Genomic DNA, 21,197 nt, shown 5'->3' with positions numbered 1-21,197 from the left:
TTAACCTCAGCTATTAAATTACTTCTTCAGTACTGAAAGAATGCAACAGCTAGCTATTGATCACCAGATTCATTACACTTTTATGGCAAATTTGAAAGCACAATGCCATTAAGTACAATACTATAAGCTGGGAAAGAAAGGGGAGGGTTATGTTTGGATTTAAAAAAAAAAAAAAACAAAACAAAATCCCAACAAACTTCTCAATCTACCTATCCTAAATACTTATTAAATGCACATAACAAACAAAGTCCTTCCCTGCACAATCTGCTAATGTCCTTGGAAGTTTCAGTTATAACTTTAAGTCTGTCTTGTTTGGTATTTACCACGACAAACCCTGAGATACTATTAGGTGGGGTGTGACAGTGTACTACTGTCTCACAGACTTTGAGCATTGCTGGCAGAACAACAAATTCATCTTCTTTTGGGCAAGATTCTCAGACCAGTTTTCTGCTTACAGCAATTTAAGAGATACTTTCAGAGATCTCAAGCTACCAAAGCAGAGTGAAGGGCAAGTAGTAAACAGCAAAGGAAGTAACGTTTTGTGTTCTAATATTCTAAACATTTCATTTACTAACCAGGTAAAGTCTGATTTCCCCATGTTGTTTTATCAAATATACGCTCACAGCTTATAAAAAGATACTTCATTAATAAAACTTGTTCTTTTCTCAGAGAAGGGAAGTTACTGAAAAGTAGTATGAGTGAAACCCATAACATCACTTTTCCTAACGGATATGCATGTGCAGCTTTTCCCTCAGTGGTCTCTTACCTGCTCACCTATTATCATGAACTTTATGGAAACCTACATTCTTTAAAAGCACCACCTCTCTTCACCATGCCAGTTGAGGCAAACTCACCAAAAGAATCAAGAGATACTGGACGAGCTGAGGAACCGATATGATAAGACAGTGTGAAGCTGTGTAAACCCAACTTCTGTAATACATCAGGCTAAAGTGTGGGCTATTCGAGTTTGATATACGGGATTAATCTCCTTTGTTCATTAATTCTTTAGAAATTAAATTTATTCTGCCTACCTTCTATATACTGCATGTTTGGACTTGAACACAATGGAGACAATGAAGAAAAAGAAGAGCTAGAAGTTTTGGCAGCAGCGTGGAGACAACTGGGGTTTCTGGCTCCCAAAAAAGTACAGGAGGTTTCATTAGATACAGTGGAACAGATACAGTAGTGTAGATCCCTAACCAAGGCCAGGAAACACACTGCCCAAGCTGAAGGGCACAAAAGAAGTCGGGTTGCTATCCGCAGAGCTGGATCCCAGCTGCAGACCACAGCAGGCTGGGGGCTGCGGTGTCTTATCAGCAGCCCAAGGAAGTCTCAACATCAGGCATGAGTTGACGCACCGTCTGCGGTACTCCAGCCACACAAATTCTTCAAGCCTCTCCCCACGGCCACTGTTTAGGTTAACCGCTGTGTGGCACTGCCCCTCTAGAGGTCATAGGCTACACAGCTCTTCAGCGGAACTATTTTCATTGCTGTAACGCAACCAATTACAGCAGCGAAAACACCGCATGAGAAGCGGAGAAAAAGCAGCAATAGTTAATGAATAGGATGGCAGAGAGAATAGAAAGGGAAACCTCCAAATGCAGAAGTAAAACAAGTAGATGCAGTAGAGTATCTACTGGAAAAACACAAAAAACCAACCAACCCATCAAAGATTAAAACTCCCCTTTCACTCCTGTTGTCTGCTGGTTTAGATTTCTGCTTTCAGTTGTCCAACAGCATTCAAAAGCATTTCAATGTATATAGGAGTTATCTACGTGCAATGTATTTCAAGGCACCTTATAACCAATGAGTGAATCTTATAGTATTTTTTATAAATAGCCTTCTCTAATCCCACAATGCATAAGCATACCATTAACGTGAATTGCTACCATAAAATATGGAACGCTGGTACGTTAAGGACAACGTCCTCCAACTGCCCTCAGGATGATATAATTTGTATTTATTCATGTGACTTCTGGTGGGCTGCTAATTACTGAACCTGTAAAATTCAAGCAGAATGTAAGAAGCCTTACACCTACTGAGACAGCCACAGTAACCTCTTGCAAGAGTTTGGGAGGTATTTAAGAGTGTAAACCAAGCGAATAGCTAACACTAAATCAAGGTCCTGACAAAGCTTTATATTAGGAAAAAAGAAGTTTGAGCTTCTCTGTTTCTTGGGTGGGTTTTCCCTCTCTCCCAGATTTTCTTTTAAACAACAATGGAGAAAAGCAACAGTCCTCCTGAAGTTATCATGCCACAGCACACAAAAATATTCTTGTGATCAAGAAATTTCTATGGAAAATAAAGAAAAAGAGTATTTTTCAGTACATGTGTACAATATTTAATACATTCTGGGTGCTTCCACAGCAAAAGAACAGATACAGTTTGTCAGAAAATACTATGGTCTCTACAGGGACTATATGCATGCAAGAGAGTTTTTTTGAATAGTACAACAAAAATTTGCAGTGCTGAAATGACTTGTAGGTAACCATCATTATCTGTGACTTCAAAGACAATCCACCGCAACCACAAAGAAACTGCAGTCAGAAAAATTCATTCTTGTTGCCTCAAATGGATGCTTCTTTTGAATTTGTTAAAAAGCAGTACATGAGATTTCAAACAGTGAAGATTAAGCGAGCATTACGCAACCTCATACTCACCCAGCAATAACAACTCCATCGCAAGAATGTACATCACAAAGAATATTTCCCAGCTCGTATCGCAGCTGGCTCACAGCACCGATGCGGTTCTGCACACAAAGACAAGACATGGTGTTGGGATTGCAGTAGATTCATCGACCAAATTAATTTTCTGCTTTGTGGAAAACTCCGAGCTTTGCTATTACTACTGACAAAGTCGCAGTGCAGCTGAGAGAGAAGACACATTTATTTTATGCTTGCTTCCTGGAATTTTTACAGACAGAAATGAAGGAGAAAGAAGCTCTCACTCTTTATTATCCTTCATAGTCTTTAGGTAGAGAAATCTATGAGCAGGGGAAGGAGCCTTCATCTTAAAGGCTGATTCTCATTAACAAGAGATGGTTGAAGTATAAACATCACTCTCTCACCAAAGTCAATGGAGTAGCATAGCAAACAGAAAGACTCACTCCCAAAAGTAATCAGTCATTCGGGGAAAAAAAAAAAAAAGGAATTACAGCTAGGGTAAAGTCTCATAAATCCTTCAGCAGCTTTCCCCTTTTAACTGGCAAAAAGAAGTTGCAATACAAAAAAGCAACTTTTCACTACCACTTGCTTAAACCAGGTTCCCATTTTTCTACAGCATCTGGATCCCATTAAAGAAATTCCCTTTTACCTTCCAGTTGGTTTTCAAAGTGCGCTCTCTGGCACGGCAGTTCTTGAGGGCGAGCTTCCAGCAGGAATGATCAGAGATGCTTGTATCTAACAGATATCCTTCCTGTTGGCACAACCGGTACCACAACACTTCATCTTCTGCAAGTACTTTCCATGTCCTGCTGACCTAGAAATCAAGTTTATATATATATATATAAAATAACGTTGTAAGTAAAAATTAGATTTCATACAAAATTATTTAAATAACATCTGAAATATACACATATAAAACAATGTAGGCCTACACTGAGACTAAATTTTTATTTAAACAAGCATACTACTGACAGTACGGGAAAAAAAAAGAAAAAACTTCAACAAAATGCTTGCTTACTGTGGATTCTTTTGAAAATAACTAACTGAGTTTCTACTCCACTAAAACTCCACAAAACATGGATACCAGTGTTTAGTGGACACACTGCCATCCTGAAATATCAGCGTGTTAGAAAGTTTGGAAGGGAAAAGAAGCTAGAAAACAATTGAGACAGCATTGTAAGTTTAGAGCAAAAAGAATTTATTTTCATATCTTGTAGCCAAGAAAGCTAGCTAAGAAAACCTCTCAGATGACACCACCGTATCTCTAAAGGGCTACTGACAAGGCCTGATTAGGTGTACGGCATTAGTGATTAATAACCTCCTGTATTACAGTATGCATAAATAGGAATGAATTATTTTTTCAAATAGCCTCAAGTTGCTGTCCATTTCAGAGAGAACAGCTTCATCATAATCAACTCTGGGCTTAGAATTAAAGATTCAAGTGGTAAGAGCCAACTTAAGTAGCATTTGTTCTCTGTAATTCTTAATTTAAGAAAACAGATGTAACCAATGAAAACGGCTACCAGTGAAAGCAGCAATCAATGGTACGCCACTTCCAAAAGATGAAAAAAACCTTCTCAGACTGACATAATTTTTAGCAACTTATGATTAAGCATCTAGAACCGAAACAGACATGAAGGTTACACGAAAAATCTAGGTCTCCCATTGATACAAACTCTCACGGGACCACCTCTTCGTGTTTACTTGCCATTGCTTCCACGTTTACATACAGACAACACGGCATAGTGGGGTGAAAGATAGACTGTTACTTGTTCTCTATTTCATGAGATTAATCTCCTTTGTATTTTATCATTATCATGCACACCTTGCTTCAGACTTCTTAAAACCACAGCTTTCAAATACAAAGCATAGCTTCACAAGATTATATATCATGAGGAATACTGCAAGTATGCGATCCTTTTGGCTGGTACAGATTTGCAAGAAGTCCATGCAGAACACAAGCCATTGGAGCAACAAAGCATGCAGTGAGGCTCACAGAGAGGTTCAGAAAGCAACGCCCTCCACCTTAAATAAATCAAGCTATCTCAAGAGTTTTTAATGTGATCTGTAAAGTTTTACATGTGATGACTTGGAAGAGCATGCCTTAGTCTGCCTTATTAAACGCAGCAACAGGCCAAGACTGACCAGTCAGCCCGACCAAAGCACCCACAACATCGCAGAGAGTTAGCAGCTAAGGTCCAGAAAGCACCCATCAACACAACCCCGAGTCTTACAGGTCTCCTTGGGTCACAATAAGCGCAAAAACATCTTATACACGTGGTCCCAAACCTCCTTGCATACTATACAACCCCCAAAGAGCGGGACAGTATGCTCTCCAATGAACGGCATTGGTCTCCCCTTGAAAATTTATGAAGCTTCTAGTCATCCTGTTTATGTTGTGCTGCCCATTGGTCTTGCTGTAAAGACAGACATGTATCATTACTGCTCTCAAAAACCAACATCCCACTATGAATCAATAATTGCATCATAAGACATCTCCCATGACCTGTTTCTTCCAGGGAAGAGAAAAAAAAAGTTTAATATGAAAAAAGGGGGATGGACTGAGTAGCCTGCGTAGGTTTTTAAAGATTTGATATCTACATACAAGAGCAGCTCTCAATTGGCAATATCCAAGTGCAGCAGAACCCATTTTAGTTAGTCACCAAGAGACCTCAACTCAAACTAGCAGACACACACAACTCCCATCATCAGACAAAGAAAACAACCTGGAAAGGGCAACCATAATGCCTTACAAATGACAGAAACAGCACTGAGTCTTCTCTAGCATTATACATCATCGTGTAATAAAAAAACAGTGCTTAATGTTCCTGGCCCTACAGGGACACAGTCAGGAAGTTCAAAAGGAAAAAAAAAAAAAAAAAAGAAAAAGAAAAATCCAAATTTCAAACCATTACAGTTCAATGGGAAATTTGTTCTCAATTTGATTTTAAAGTAATATAAATCCATATATTATTGAAAAAAAAAAAAAGAAAAAAAGAAGAAAAAAAAAAAGAAAAAGCACACAGCTTTTTGCTGACACAAAAAAAAAGCAGCTGCTCTGCAGGAGTTGAGCATCCTGGCCAAGCCTGGTCGACAGTAACGGCACCTTTGCCCCCCTCCTGTAACAGCAGCACTTTTTTGCTGACATTGAGAGGACAGGCTAACGCGCAAGCAGAAGCAAACAAAGCCAAACTACACCAACTTTTGCCTTGCTTCAAAAAAACCCAAAACCACACAAAACAAAAAGCCACACACACCTTTGGAGTTTGCCAAAATAGACAATATTGTACAGACCTTTCTAGTTTCGAGGTCTTAAAAGCATTTTATAAAGACAGTAAAAAAAAAGGGGGGGAGAAGGGGTGACTATATAAAATTTAGATTCCCTTTTCAACTTTCAGGAACAAACATTTAAGGGGAATAAAGATCCTATCCTATTATGATTTTTTTTTTTAATCAAATTACATCGAATCCTGCTGCTTTACAAGCATGAATTTCCAAAGGGTCCCTAACGCAGCCTCTTCTTAATGCACCAAAACTGGCATGACAATCCCTTGTAAAAGCCCCACTGAGCGAGCCTCAGCTGCAAGAAATCTCTAATAAAAGTGTCTCAAGCATTTCACTTTACAGCACCACTGTGAGCTGCCACATTAAAACCAGCCATTGGCTTGAAGTCAGCTTTATTAGATCTGCTTGACTTAAGTGTTTCAGGTGAGGCCCCGAAAGCCAGAGCATTACGGCTTTATTTATACACATCCATACATTCTGCTTGTTGGGAGAGTAGCTGAGACACTCAAAGCTCTTATTAAACTATGAGCATAATTATTTCCAAATCTACACTACGTAGAAATTCCAACAACGATCAATGACAACATCTTACAGAGTTGTTTATAGATTTAGAGTCCCCAATTTAATTTTGTCTTTAGTGTTCCTATTATCCTTTTACTACAGTTCTCAACTGTTCTCAGCAAAGAAACTTTGGCTTCCCTTGAGCTCCACACAGGAATAGTTTTATATCTTATAGTTCAGCAAGTAATAATGTTCTGAAGGACTTCAAAGGCTTTCGCTGACACAGGTTTTGCCATTTGGTTTTGCCTTTGGGGGATTTCCCTCCCCTGCCCCAGAAAAAAAAAATAAAACCCCCGACCTCTTCCATCAAATCCTAAATTTCTTCTAATCCTGACTAAATCAACTGGCTCAAATCCCAATGAAGGTTTATTCATCCCTCTCCATCTGATAACTGTCTTTGTTTCATTAAGTTTATTTTCTTTCCTAGTCAAAGACATATTCAACGTTCATTCACTGAAGCCAGGGGCCTCAATTAGAAGTACCCGAACTTCCAATTCAGTACAATATGTAGCAGCAAATAATATTTAATCCAAAGTCATTCAGATGCATATTTACCAGGTGGAAGCTGCTCATCTTTTCAACTCACAGCTATAATGTTATTTAAAGTTTTATCCTGAGCCCAGGACATCCTTATCCATCCATTTCTCAGCTCTATCTCTAAACTATGAGGAGGATGGATGCCTACTTTTACCCATATACAGCCTTGATGCAAAAGCATGCTCAAAAAATACATGAGATTTTCTTTTTTTAAGTGTATAAACACTAAAAGCCTAAGAGTTTGACAACTCCAGAAGCTCTAGAAGCAAGCTTCTGAATTTCCTGATTTATGCAAGATAATTCATTCCTAAGTTCCTAGAAACAGTCTCCCTTGTCCTAGATACATACACAATTGTTGTGTTGGCAAACATTTCTAAACCACCTCTCAGATGAAAATGTTAACAGTTCAAGGCAATTGTCCACTGATCCATCCAGAAATAAAACTACCTTAGCATTGCTGAAATTCAGTACATACTGTCAAGTATTTCACGCTGCAAAATGCAATTTATGCAGTCCCTAGTATTTACTAGAAAGCAGTAACAACTGTAAGTATATGAGAAATTCATAGACTAGACACACCACCTTATCACAAATCTGAGAGTTTAAAGGCCAGGTCCTCAGGCCGTGAGTGAAGTTAATTGCAGATGTCTGCAGTAAAAGCCCCAAATAACACAAGAACTTCTACTGCATTTCAATTTGTCATACTTCTGGCGTCCCAAGTGATTGTTTTTCTTTTCCCTCTACATCATGACCAGGAGGAAGGACTGACTGTTCTCAAACCCCTCATCACAGAAGTCACAAGCGAGTCGCTTATAGCATAGACGTTTCTTTCAATGGTCAGAACAGAATCAAAAGTTGCTTGTAGGTCTGGCATAAAGCAGAGGGAAAATTTTGCCATTATTCTGGACTGGTTTGCTGAGACATTAAGTCCTGGATACATTTCTCCTTGTATTATAAGCAGGATATCAATAGGGATTGGTCTGCTGGATGCTACTGAACATCACTCAACTATTGCGAGCGCAACAGAGCTCAGGAACTGATGACGCCATAATTTACGTGCTGCACATGGCTTTCGTATTTCAAGTGCCATACAGATAGTTTGTGTTTTATAGGACTTATTCCAAAAATCAAAGAAAAGCTGTGGGGAAGAGGGGGAGGGGGAAATATCAGGGTGAAATTAAAGGTCTCCAGAGCAGTCTGTGGTGTGATTAAATCTCAAAGAAGCTCCACAGTCAGGCTACTTTACTGTTGGTTACCAACTTGGCATAAAGAACTAAGCAAACAGGTTTTCTCCAAAGGCACTCACATAGTTCATGATGCCAATTCCACTAACTGGCCCAATTTCACTAAAATCCCAAGGCGCCTTAATAAAAAAACCTTTCTAAGATAACACCGTAAAGCAGCAGGGCTTTCCATTTCACAGAAGAGGGCTTCCCCCCCTTCAAAAACAAAATCACCAAGAGAAAAATGAAAATGGTATTTATTTTTATTGCTTTGCATTTTATTTGAACACTTAAAAAGAAGCCAGCTCTGCACTAAAAGCATTGGGTATTCATCTCATTTGGAAAGCCTTGTAAAACTCTGGGCATTTGCTCAGCTACCTGTCAGCTGGTGAGTAGGATCAACTGACTCTGTCTTAGAAGGCGAACGAGAAATGTGGAAAATTTTCTCAGTGTTAAACACATCTTATGAGAACAGATTCAAGTTAAAAAACCAAAGCGAGTGAAAGAGAAATCAAGTGCAACCCAAGCGCAGAGAAAAGGAGCAGCCCTTCATCAGACAATCTTTTTACTACACCATGAGGTAAATTCATCATGCCTAAGGAAGAAAAAAAACAAAACAGAGAAAGAATAATCTTAAAGTAATCCACTTCAAAAATGCAATCCTGTTCCATTTCATGGCCTTTACTGATCCTATAGCTCTACCTCAAATGACAAACTCGAGCATATCCAAAAGCTTCCGTCTCCTGGACAGCACCAAAGAATAATCCTAGAGAATTTTTTTTCCTCTGCAACAGAGGCCCTGCAAGAGGATTTATTTTTCTTCTAACAGTCCTTGTTCCTAAAAGGCATTAGCAAGTCAAAGATTTAAGCAATAACCACCTGTAGCTATTTAACACTACCACTTGCTCATACTGAACATTAAAAGCCCAATTTCATTTCAATGCATGTGCCATTTGGCTAATACTTGTGTCAAGTTTACCATCCACAAGAAAGCTATACCCTGACTGTCACTTTTCAATTTTTACAGGTTAACATTTCTTTCTCTGACAAACTGTCCAGGGCATGGTTCAAGTGTAACACAAAGAATGGTTTTGTTTGGATTTTTGTGAAGTTGCAAGATGGGCTTTGTACATAGTAGTTCAATGAACACCAGCCGGAAACTCTAAATAGTGGCCATGGGAGAAGCTGGCAAGCAATATCCACAATATTCTACTTTATTTCACAAGGTAACTGGCACTTACCAATTAACTTTGCTTTTGAGACTCATTCAGAGAGGAGATTCATCACTCAATGTCTGAAGAAAGGAGACAGAGGCTCCTTTAGTAGTGTGGCCTGAAGAGTCCTAAGTGTAGTCAGGTGTTTGTGTGTGTGTTTTTTCAAGTAGCTTCACTAACATAGGCAGTTTACAACCACACATAAGGTAAGGACCATGTCTGAGTACAAACTGGTGAAAGCATTATCTTAAAGTATCACCAAAGAAAAACATAAACCCCTTGCTGGGGCAGGGCAGAAATTGGTATCATTTAGCTTCACATGGAATCACTACAGACAAGTTACTACTCCCAATTTCTATGGTTCAAATCACATACTGAAAAATGGGGGGAAACAGCTTTGTTGCCATGCCCTTAGCACTGTAAAGCGCCGAGCTGTAAACATTGCAGCAAGACACTCACTCCTTTCTCAACACATTCACTTGAGTCAAAAGATCTTCGCAAGTATTTATTTTAAATTTTAAGGCTTCACTTAATGTCCAAGCCACGAATGTTTTCTTTAACTCTACTCAACTGCAAGCTATAAATCCAGCTCATTTACTATTATTTTTTCAATATTCAGCTTTGGAAGTATTTCCAATAAGTAAAAGCACAATCAGCTGAGCTACTAGGGTTGCAACACATCTTCCCCACATCAAGGTGCCTGACTGTTTCTTGAATACATCGGCCAATTTTATGCGGTATCAGAGAAGCAGTCTGTCAGCAGCACTTACCTGAGCACACCTTCCCAATTCAGTCTTGCCCAGGTACTGGAATATCTTCAGTGCCAGTTCGTAAGGCAGCTGGATATCAAAGAAAGGAACCTCATTTATTTCATTCTGAAAAGAATAAAAATAAAATAATTTGTTAGGCTTTTTTGATGCACAGCTAGATAGTAGCAAAAGTTACCACAGTACAAAGAACAGACGTTGTAGCCTCAGTGCCATCACAGTTCCATAACAAAAGGCAGCAGTAATTCTGCCTCGCCATCCCGTACCGGCACAACATCAGACAGATCACGCCAGCATGACTGTGCCCAAGCCACTCTTTGCTCTCTCCAAGTCATATCAGATAAAGAATATTAGAAGGCTAAGTGGAGCTAAAAAGCAAATTGTGGAGAACTGTAAGGCTTACATAGTCAGATGGCACAGAAAAGCAAGACACAAGTTCCAGTAGAAAAGTTTCCCTAAGGTTTCAGCGCCAAAAAGACCACACAAGTAAGCACTTTGAAGACATATGCCCAATATTAATTTCACTTACAAGATTTCAAATACAGATGATGGAAAATGAATTACTATTTTGATATAAAACTCAATGGAGAAGACATTACAGTCTACTGCTTCTTTCATTAGTAACATAAAAATGTCTTTTTAATAAGAAATATGCTTGAAGAGTTGCTGCTTTAACTGATTAAGTATCTAAAAAAAAATTAAAACCAAAGAATCCATCACTTATCTAACAGCTAAATGCTGCACTTATATTCTTCCTAGAGGGCTTTTTGTTTGTTTTAACTACATAATTATTAAATCATCTTCCTACGGTTATTGCATCAAGATTTGTCCTCTACCTCATTTCTGTCTGGATAGTCCAAATTTTTATTCTATATATAACATAGCAAGAGCAAAATCAGCCCATTTTGACCATTTCTATGTCACCCATTCTGAAGTTTTGCTCTCCAAACACCTGATCATGCTCGATCAACCCCCGTGCACAAAATCAGCTGCTCAGCTAAAACCTGACTCCACTGTTTGCTGACAGAAAGTCAGGCAGACCCCAAATCACCCCCTGCCTCTTGGCACTTGTCTAGCCCTGATACCTTTGTTTCTTTGTAGGTCTCTTCTACAACTACTCCTTGCTAATTAAACCTGGACACTTTGCAGTGCCAATGAAGTGGCAAAAGCCGGCAATGCTGGGTTTATTTAAAGCACAGTTACACAGGAGAACTACTGTAGAACTGGTTGTGTGAAAGTGCTTAATGCAAAAGGTATTCTACACTAGATATGTAGTATTTAGACAGCACAAATACGGGCAATATTCCCATGAGGTCTTTTTAGCAAAACAGCACCAGTTTATAAACACTGGAAGCTCGCACTTGTTCTACAGTTAACTCAGACTAGACCTGTGGCCACCCTTCCTGCTCCCCTCCCTCCTTGTGCGCAATTTTCCTGCGCAAACAGCTCCTTTTCCTTTCCCTCTGCATGAGGGCCACTGGCTCCACTCTCTGCTGTGGATTTGCAAGAAGATTGTTTGCTTTCATGTGATTTAAATTGCATCTATTTCCAACGTGGACACCCAAAAAAAAAAAAAAAAGGAACTCTGAGAGCACATCTCCGTGGCCACACGCAGACAGACCTCAACGTGGCCAGATGTGAACCATCTGGAATCCTGGAGCCGCATAACCATTCTAGAGCAACGCGCTGCCCAAACAAAAATAAAAACAATGAGCCATTCGGCAAGGCTTTTTAGCTGTAGGCTTACGAGCTCAGGCACAAGCACCACTATGAATATATTGCTTCTAAACTATAGCTGACTCACGTCCAACCAGCAGAACCTGGTCTGTCTGCATGTACCCAAAGGTATCATCAGAAGGACAGACTGCCTACAGACCAGTACAGACACAACAGTCAAGACTGACCGCTCTCTCACAAAAAAAGGTGGGAAAAAAACAACCAAAAAACCCCCAGCTATACAGATTACTTTTAACTAATCTGCAAGAGTATTTATAGTCAAACTGTAAGCATGAGCTTGTGACAAAGCACAAGCAATCACTCATATTAATTCCATTTAATGCAACCTTAACATTAGAGACAGATCAAGGTCTTCCCTTCCTACATCCCAAAAATTCAGGCCGCTCGTCTTTAGTACAGTGCTCACTGCTGCAGATGAAACGGTAATGTTAAATCAGCACCAGCCTGTCTAAGTCTACTGGAATGAATCCAAAACTCAAATACTACCATCCCCTCTGAGACAGATTTGGGCTCCTGTGTGCTAATGGAGCACTAATTCTGTAAATGGATTAATTTGTGCCTTGCAGACAGAAATTTAATCTGTTCCTTTTAATTTTTATAAGCAAAGAGTAATTAGTCATAGTTAGGTTAGTAAGAAGCAAGAAAATGGGTTTCCCCCCAAGTTTTCCTACGCTGTAAATAAAATCTCTATTGCATTTAGAGGACTTACCAAAATAACTTTTATCTGGTTCAGAACTGTATTTAAAACTATTTCCAAATTAACTCCTTTATTTAAAGAATTAAGACTTGTTTTCTTACTACACTGCTGTGTCACAAGGCAGGATATCCTTAATTACCGCACCTGCATCAAACAGCCTGAATAAGCAAAAAAAATCTTTTTTAAGAGGAAAAAAAAAAATCTCAGAGGACGAAAAGTAGACTTTGGAGGGTTAAAACCTGGTAAGACAAAATATATTCAGAAGCTGAGGTTATAAACAGGCCCACGGGAACCCAAAACTCAGCACCCCCCCTTGCTCACCCCATCCCAGAGCCGAGGCGCAGATGGGCCCCGCTCCCCACCCCGCCACGGCCCCAGCTATAAACCTCCACAGCTCCCACCCGCGCGGACCCCTTCCACGCCTCGCCCCCGGCCTCTACCCCGAAGCAGAGCGCCAGGGCCGCCGAGCGCAGCCCCGGGTCCGCCGCAGCCCTACCAGGTCCCGGATGAGCTGTCCCAGCAGGTCGTCGCCGTCGCCGTTTCCGTCTCCCACGGGCTCCTCGGCGGGGCGGGCGGGCGACGGGCTGCGGCAGGCCGGGGCGGGCGGGGCGCCGCCGTCCAGCAGGCCGCGGGCCAGTGCCAAGTAGCCCGGCTCGTTCGGCTCCGCGCTGCGGCGGCTCTCGAGACACGCCGCGGGCTCCGCTGCCACCTCCCGCCGCCGCCGCTTCGCGCCCCCCGCCAGCTCCTCCCGCCAGCGGCGGCGGAACAGCTCCAGCTCCGCCGAGCCCTCGGCCATGGCGGCGGGGCCGAGCCCAGCCCAGCCTCCCGCCGGCCCGGCCCGGAAACCGCCCCCCGCGCCCGCGCGTTCCGCCGCGCGAAGGTTCCTACAGCCGCCGGGGCGGGCCGGGGCCTGGCTGACAGGGGCTGCCGGCCGCCATTTTGTGGGCCCTAGGCGGGTGTAACTGCTGGGGCTGCCCGCGCCCGTCGAGCGCTCTAGGGGCGGGCTGGCGGGCTAGGGGACCACCGGCCCAGCAGTGGCCCGGCCTTGGAAAGCCGCTAGTGGCTGAGCAAGGGCCGGGGCGAGGGCAGTGTCCTGTGCGGGCGCCCTGGGCCTGGGCTCTGCTGGGAAGCCCTCAGCTGCCTCCCAGCCAAGGCCACCCGTGTGGCTTCATGGGGCAAAAGCTGCTCCCAGAAAAGGAGAAGAGACACCACAGAGTGGGCTATTGCACACAGAGGAGGTGCAGAGGTGTGGTTGCTCTGCCACCGGGTGATGGGGCCCAGGTCAGTCCATTTGCTTCCACCCATTTTGTTGGCCAAGTGTGAACTGGAGCCGGTGGGCGGGGTGGTCCTGCCCCGCGCCATGCCTGTTACACCTTTTGGGGAAGATGTGCTGCGCTGCTTGGTGTGCCCCGAATCCTGCCCACCTCCTTCTGCAGCTGCTGCAGCCCCAGAGCTGCTGCTTTCATGGTGCTTTGGGGAGGAGATGACATTTACTCCGTGCCTCTCCAGTATCAATCCACCTTGTTGCTTAAAGCCTGCGTTTCAAACGATGGCTAAACCCAACAGCTGAAACACAGCCATGGAGCTACTATTGCTTCAGCCAGTCCAGCTGCCCAGAGGAGTGGAAAGGCCGCAAGTATTCAAGTCTTCAGCGTAACTTTTGTGGAGCGCTTGGATAAATAAAACAGGTAAGCGATATTTGTCCATGTTTAAGTCAAACAGCTGGTCCTCACTGGGCACTGGTGAATGTGCTAAAATGCATGGCCCTTGCAGCAGCTTGTGCCAATGTACTTCCATGCTTGCGTCCGCCACCGGCTGCTGCCATTCAGCACCCTCAGCGCCCACTTGCTGGTTTTTCTCCTTTGCAGCTTGTTGCTGCCCATGCAGTTTACAAAACCCAACTTAATGGATGCAAACAGGCATTTTGGATTCCAGGAAAAACCTGAACTACCTCATTTTTTTGAGGAGGAGTTCCTGTATGTAGAAACCCCACAACAGATTTGTTTTCCCTACAAAACAATAATTTGAACTTGGAGGAGGATCTCTCCAGGGTGCATACCTGTTTGCAGGTGAGCCCTGCAAACAGACGGGCTGCAGAGCAAGAGTTTCCCCTGTAGTGGGATGCAGGGCTGCTCTGGGGTTGGGAAAAAGGTGAGGCCCAGGAGCGTCTCCTTAGACCCCCTTGCAATACCAGGGTGATCTGCTGAGGAGGTGGGATCTGCCAACCGGGAAAGAAATGGGCCAGTTTGGGGTGATTCCTGCCCCACAGGGAGCCCCCGCTGCCATCCCAGGGCTGATGTGTGGTGGGGAGTCCAGCCTGAGGGGTCCCAGCCCTGCTCCTGTGCAGTGACGGCTGAGGGGACTCCCCGTCCCCCTGGGGGCTTCACCCCTGCCTCGGCCGCCAGAAATGGGATTTCCAGGCTCAGCACCGCCTTGGGTGATGAAATCCCTTCCGGCTCAGTGCAAGCCCCTCCGTGCCCCCCTCCATCCCACGCTGTCCCATCGAACTCCCACACCGTCCCTAGACAGCAAAACGTCCCACCACGCAACCGCCGTTCCCCTCGAGTCCCCCCATCCCTCCCCGCCCCTCGCCCACCCGCCCCCCACCCGCCCCGCTGCCCCCCCCGCTCCCCGCCGTCCCCGTCCCCCCCCCACCCCCGCCCGCTCCCCGCGGCCGAGCGCCGCCCCGCGGGGGATGATGTAACCCCCGGTCCCCCGCCCGCCGCCGCCCCGGCCCGCCCGCCCGCACACGCCGCGGCACTCGGCGGCGAGCGGCGGCGCAGCCATGTGCCCCTGCGCGCTGCACGGCGGCCCCCCCGCGCCCTGCCCCTGCAGCCCCGGCCGCGCCGCACGGCCCTCGGCCGCCGCCCGCCTGGTCGCCGCCCGCCTGCGCCGCCTGGGCGATGAGCTGGAGCAGCGGGCGACGCGGCGCAAGGCGCGGGGCCGCGGCCCCTCGGCCGGCCGCCGCCTGGCCGCCGTGGTGTGCCTGCTGTGCGCCCTCACGCCCGCGGCCGCGCTGGCCTGGCTGATCCGCAGGAGGAGCCTCTAGGCGAGAGGGGCGCTGGCCGGAGCGGGGAGCAGGCGGGACGCGCAACAGGTCGGCACCGCGCCGGGGGACGGGGAGGCGGCGGCGGGGACGGCCGGGCGGCCGCCGGGGCTCGGCACGGGGGCGGTGCGGCAGGGCAGAGGTGGGTGCGGCGCGGTGTGCTGTGGCCCGGCCCGGCAGGGTCCGTCCCGGGGGCCCGGCTCGGTGCGGGGCCCGGCCCTGAGGAGCGCGCTGTCCGCGGTACCCGCGGGGCTGCGGCTGCTGATGGCGGCCGCGGCAGCGCGCGGAGCCCCGGGCTGCGGGAACCGGAGCTAACATCGCACCGACCTCTTCTCTCTGCTCTCCCCTCTCCCTCCTCTCCTTCCTCTCTCTCTCCCCCAGGACCCCTCAAACGACCCCTTTCTCCTTCCCCAAACTTTCACGGCTTCCAGCCCTGCGCCTCCCCCTCGGCCCGGGTCCTCTATGTTATCACAGGGCAGCTTCAGCTCCGTGCCCGCACTGAGTGAGCCTGTGGCCCCAGCAGGCCAGCGGCAGCTCGGGGGGATTGGAGCAGGTCCCGCGTTGCCCCAGCTGCCGGCCCTGGGAGATGGAGGATGCTCGCAGCCTCCTGGCCCAGCCGTGCCCCCATGCGTGCTGAGCCTTCAGCCCTCATGTGAGTGGAGGAACTTTCCTTGGGTCCTGTGATCCCCTGGTGGGCTTCAGACCCATGGGCTGCTGCAGGGCAGCCATTGCTAGGGTCCCTGGGTGGTGGGATGTCACCACAGGACCATCCAACTGGACAGCCTGGGACTTTGGCTGGCTGTGCCTGGCTCTGTGTTTTGGATGATGCATTGCCTGGTGCCGGAGGCTTTCCCCAAGGTGAGTTCCAAGTCACTATCCAGGGAAAAGCATCCAAGCCCAGTTATTGCTGGTTCCGAGAACCCCCACTGTACTCCAGAGCCAAACCAGCAGCAGGGAAATGGGACGTGCCTGGTCCTGTAACCCTCGTTGTCATCCTGGTGACACCTCCTGGGCTGGTGGGGGCAGCTCTGCACCCTTTGCCCTAGGAGCACCAGGGATCTCACAGGGATCAAGACTTGGGGAAGAAGCTGCTCACAGCCCTTGTAAGGGAGGGGTGGGGGCAGTAATTGTTCCAAGTATCTTAAAATGTGAGGCTTCAGCCTAGGGCAGTATCTGAGTGTGTGTGGGGTCACCTCAGGGATTTTGGGTGCAGTGAAGTGCTCTTTGGGACATCGATTTCTCCCCACAGATGTGAGGAGCAAGGGGTCATATTTTGGGCACTTTATGTCTATGAATGTCGCCCAATGTCTATTTACGTTCAGAAAAGACCTGAAGTGCATGTCTAACTTTCAGTGTACACTCGTATCCCACCAGCTCAGATAAGGTTTAGACAAGAGCTTAAAATATAGCAGCTGAAAAACGCCACCAATACTGGGCTGACCTCATACAATTTCAGTTTAACTGGGCTGTTTGCAACCCTTGGGCCAGACATTGTCTCTCAGGAATCGGGTCTTGTATGGCAAAATGTCTTGCATGCTTTTTAGGTGCAGGAAGTACAGTCAGGTACCTATGTATAATGTGGGAAAAAGTATGGTTTTCAAGAGAGTTTAAAAGTAAGGTTTTCCAGCACGTACGTATGCTTGCACTGCGCGCGCGCATGTGTATGCAGTGTGTATGGTCGGGGTGGGGGGGACATTGCTGTGTGTCTGTCTGAGCCACAACTGCTGCCTCTGTCAGCAGGTTCAGCTGGTTACCTTTGGAAAGATTTCTTTGAAAACTGAAACAGAACAAAACTGCTCTTTTTGATGAATCAAAGCCTCAATTTCTATAGAATCATCTGGGATGGTGTCTGCACAGCTGTGCCCAGCAAAGCCCTTGGAGAATGCTAGTGGTGTGTGGCAGGGGTTAGAGACATGGGACTATGGATAGGAGCAGAGCTTAGAGATCTTCTTTCCCTTCCTGTCAGTTTGTGGCAAGTTTGCTTCTAGTGTTTGGAAGCAAACCCACACGTCTGACTTGCCTGCCTTTCTGGGCTCAAAAAAAGTTGAAATCCAAGGGACACCGCAGTGATCTCCCTTATCTAGTGTCTCAGATGTTCTTTTCTTTCTAACAAGCCCAGGGAAACTCCTCCCTGCCCAGTCTGGGACTTCATCCCACGTAGAGAAGGTGGCAGGTGAGAAGGGCTGGCAGAGAGAGCCTGTTCGCTGGCCCCGTGGATCCTTGCACACACTCAGCTCAGACTTCCTGGCAATCCCAGGAGGCCGAAGCTGTTTGGATTTTTACTTTTTGTGAAACTTTGCATAGCTTTAGTTAGGCAGATAGATACTATTTTTTTTTCCCGATCTCTTCTGCTGTTGACTCTGTGGATCCCTCACCTCTATCTGGCTTTCTGCACTTCAGGTCCAACAATAACCAGTTGCTTATAAATTGCTTTGATAAAGACACTATAGAAAAGCAAAGCATGATCCTCAACACAACCGAGGCGAGCTCCTTCGGCATGCACAGTCCTTCCTCGCAGCTTCAAAGGCTGCTGCAGACAGGACGTGCTGAGCTGCCTCCAAATGCTCTGGGGCTTCATGGACACAAATACAAATGTAAGTCTCTGAAAGGAAGATCCTTGTGTGAAGCAGAAGATCCTCAATGTGAAGCAGTTTCAGGGATAAAGAGGTCAGATACGGAAGAATAACAAGCTAGTAACAGTCTCCTGGTTGCCCCTATGCGCAGCGGACTGACCTGTCCAACTCCTGGCAAGCCAAGGCACAAGTGACGAGGCTGCAGGTGAAAATACAATGCAGCCCCAGAATAATTAAATAGATCATCTACACCTCAGTTTCTGGGTTATTTTTGCCATTAAGATTCTTTCCTATTCTTCCTGGATAGTAATTTGCTCATGCCAGTGGAGGTATCTGAAAATCTGCAGTGTCTCGGAGCCCAAGTGATAGTGCAGTGAGCTGGGTTAGGCTTAGAGATGTGGTAAGACAGCAGTGTTTTATTAACTCAGTAGACTATTTCTGAACAAAATAGGTATTTTTCTGCCATCCTCAGAGACGCTCTGCAGTGATAATATTGCTCTGCAACAAGATGGGAAGTCGAGGTGCTGAGCACTTGTGATCTTGGGATTTCATGGAACAGCTCATAAGAGGAGAGTAACTTATACACTTAATAAATGTGCTGCAAAGTCAGCATTTGTCTTGCGATCTAATGGTCACAGAAGGAGCAGAGAAGTTAGAGAAAAAGGCCAGTTCCAGCTTGGGTTACTACTTGAGTTGCCCGCTGCTTTTTGCAGTGGTTATAGCATTTTGCATTGGCTGACATGAGTGTACTACTGTTTCGGAGGAAGACGGTTGGTAGTTGTTCCCTCAGGTCCTTGTGGGTTGGCACAACAGTGCAGCTCAGGGAATAATCCTGTGTACCAGGGAACTTCTCTTGCTCTCACAGCCCCCAGGTGATGCCAGTGAAAGCAGGATTAGGGCCACTGCATGTGACCAACTTCTCGTATCTGTGGACCCATGGATTTGGGGATGAATGCTTTGCAAATGGCAGTTTTATAATATATAATCTGACATCACCTTGAAATATCCAGCCAGGGCATGAAGTATAGTTGTCATGTGCCAGTTTGGCATATAATGTCCCTTGTATTTCGCTCTATTAGTTCAGAAGTGGCAGTGTATTAAAATCAAACCCTGCTTGTCCCTGCCAGCTTCACCAGCCTGGTTTCTGTGCCCACTGTGTTGCCAGTAATTCCCCCCACTGTTTGCTGCAAGGTTCATGCAGAGCCACTCTGTCCAAAGTCTCAGTGCAGTTAATTATCTGTATTAAAATTGGGTTGATAAGATTTCTGGAGATGTCACACTGAGCTGTGCAGGAGTGCAAAGAAAATTAAGGACCAGAGGCAGTGCAGCTACAGCAGGACTAAGCTGACGAGCTCAGCAGTGAGCTGCGGTTTTGCATGACGACAAACATTCAGCGTGTTGCACTCCATATGCATCCCTGACACAGAGGCAAGCGCTGTTGTTTATCCTCCTGGATAACTTAGGCAGAAGGAGCCCGCTCTTCCTAGTGGCAAGCATCCTACTGAAAAATGCCAAAGGTCCCCGACACCCTTTGCCCCAACTTCACAGCTGAATTGCACAAGGAAAACCTTCAATATTAGCTTTCACGATAAACAAGCAGCAATGTATTCAGGAATAAAGAGTGGTCCAGAAATGCCTCTTTCTGCAGGTGGGCTACGGCCAAGCAGGCCACTTCGGTGTGGCAAGATGGGAGCCCCAACGTATTTCTTTTCCCCTGTCTGGGTCCCTTGATCTTCCTGTACTAAGATCTCCCTGACACACTGTTCTTCCAAGTTCTTCCCTAGTAGTTCTCCTTTCGTCTTACCTCTCAAACCACCTCCTAATTGTTTTCTGGTCTTCCAAGTTACCCTTCTGTCTCCCACAGAGATGCTAATGAAGTGTGAGTGTACACGGATGCCGGCTGCTTGGGAATTTGACAGGGCTCTTGCCCAGCCCTTGTTTTCTCATTAACCTGCTGCTGGGTGAGGAAGGAAGTGAGAGCGCCTCGTTTTGTCCCTACCTCAAGCTTTCCAAGCCCTTGAATATTTTTTTTTCTTTAAATATATCAATAACTGTTATTTTGTTTATTAGGAGTGGAACATGTGCCAACTGAATTGCCTTGTGTAATCCATTTAAATCAATAAGTTACATGCTGACACGTTAGCCGTGAGCAGAACTCCTTTTGCCAACTGCTTTAGGGGATGTGAGCTCAGATCCTCCTATGGCTTTATGCCGGTGGTACCCAAGCATGGCTTTGTGTCCTGTCTCTGAATAAAGATTAGTCAAAGAAATGCTGACATGAGTCTAGGGACCCCCTACCAGAGTCATTTCATGCCCATCCTACTCAGCATCCCCGAGAAGAGCAGCTTGCTTTTTCTTGGTAAACACCAGTTTACCAAGCTGTGTGATAAAACTGTAGAATTTAAGGCTGCAGAGTTCAAAGTAATTAAGCAGTTGAGATGCCCGTATCTGTTAAAAGCAATGGGATGTGTTGAGACGAGCTGAGATGGTTTTGCAAATATCAGCCAACATGATTTGTCATCTCACAACCTTATTGCTTAATAGGTGCAACTAAGAAGAGCAACTTTCTGAGCAAAATCTGCATGTCCCTAAATGACCAGGAAGAGGGGGATACGTCACCAAAAGGAATGTTGGTTCCCATGAAAAATTTCAAAGCAAGTGATTTTTTTTCTTTATCCCTTCAATCCACGTTTTCAATAGACACTGTATTTTTCATATAGGAACACAGCTATAATTACTTTTTTTTTTTATAAGTAAAGGAAAAATTTTGATAGTAGTGGGCAATCCCCCCCCCTCCCCAAGTTTCAACATCATAAGAACGACACCTAAAATAAACGATTTTCAGCAGCTCTGCAGGGGGGATATGCTGGCACTCTTTCCAACTTACTATCCAC

General features: G+C 45.7%; 2 protein-coding genes across 2 annotated transcripts in view; one reads left to right on the top strand and one right to left on the bottom strand.

Annotated features, from left to right (window-relative positions):
* FBXW8 (F-box and WD repeat domain containing 8) overlaps positions 1-13,820 on the bottom strand; it is a gene marked incomplete at its 3' end in the record, with an annotated part of 55,155 nt that extends 41,335 nt beyond the window's left edge. The window contains exons 1-4 of the mRNA XM_082007843.1: positions 13,181-13,820; positions 10,254-10,358; positions 3,313-3,477; positions 2,661-2,749 (exon numbers count right to left, since the gene is read on the bottom strand). Coding sequence (XP_081863969.1) covers positions 2,661-2,749; positions 3,313-3,477; positions 10,254-10,358; positions 13,181-13,480 — 659 coding nt within the window. The 5' untranslated portion in view covers positions 13,481-13,820. The remainder of the gene's footprint in view (positions 1-2,660; positions 2,750-3,312; positions 3,478-10,253; positions 10,359-13,180) is intronic.
* Positions 13,821-15,469: 1,649 nt separating this feature from the next.
* HRK (harakiri, BCL2 interacting protein) lies at positions 15,470-15,952 on the top strand (the record flags this gene model as incomplete). Its single annotated transcript, XM_082007570.1, has 1 exon — positions 15,470-15,952. One exon carries the CDS (start codon positions 15,470-15,472, stop codon positions 15,731-15,733), a length of 264 nt encoding a protein of 87 aa, XP_081863696.1. The 3' UTR covers positions 15,734-15,952.
* Positions 15,953-21,197: the final 5,245 nt, after the last annotated feature.

This window comes from Phaethon aethereus (genome assembly GCF_964289735.1).
Source record: "Phaethon aethereus genome assembly, chromosome: 17".
Taxonomy (NCBI): domain Eukaryota; kingdom Metazoa; phylum Chordata; class Aves; order Phaethontiformes; family Phaethontidae; genus Phaethon; species Phaethon aethereus.
This window is presented reverse-complemented; position numbering and strand designations above follow the sequence as displayed.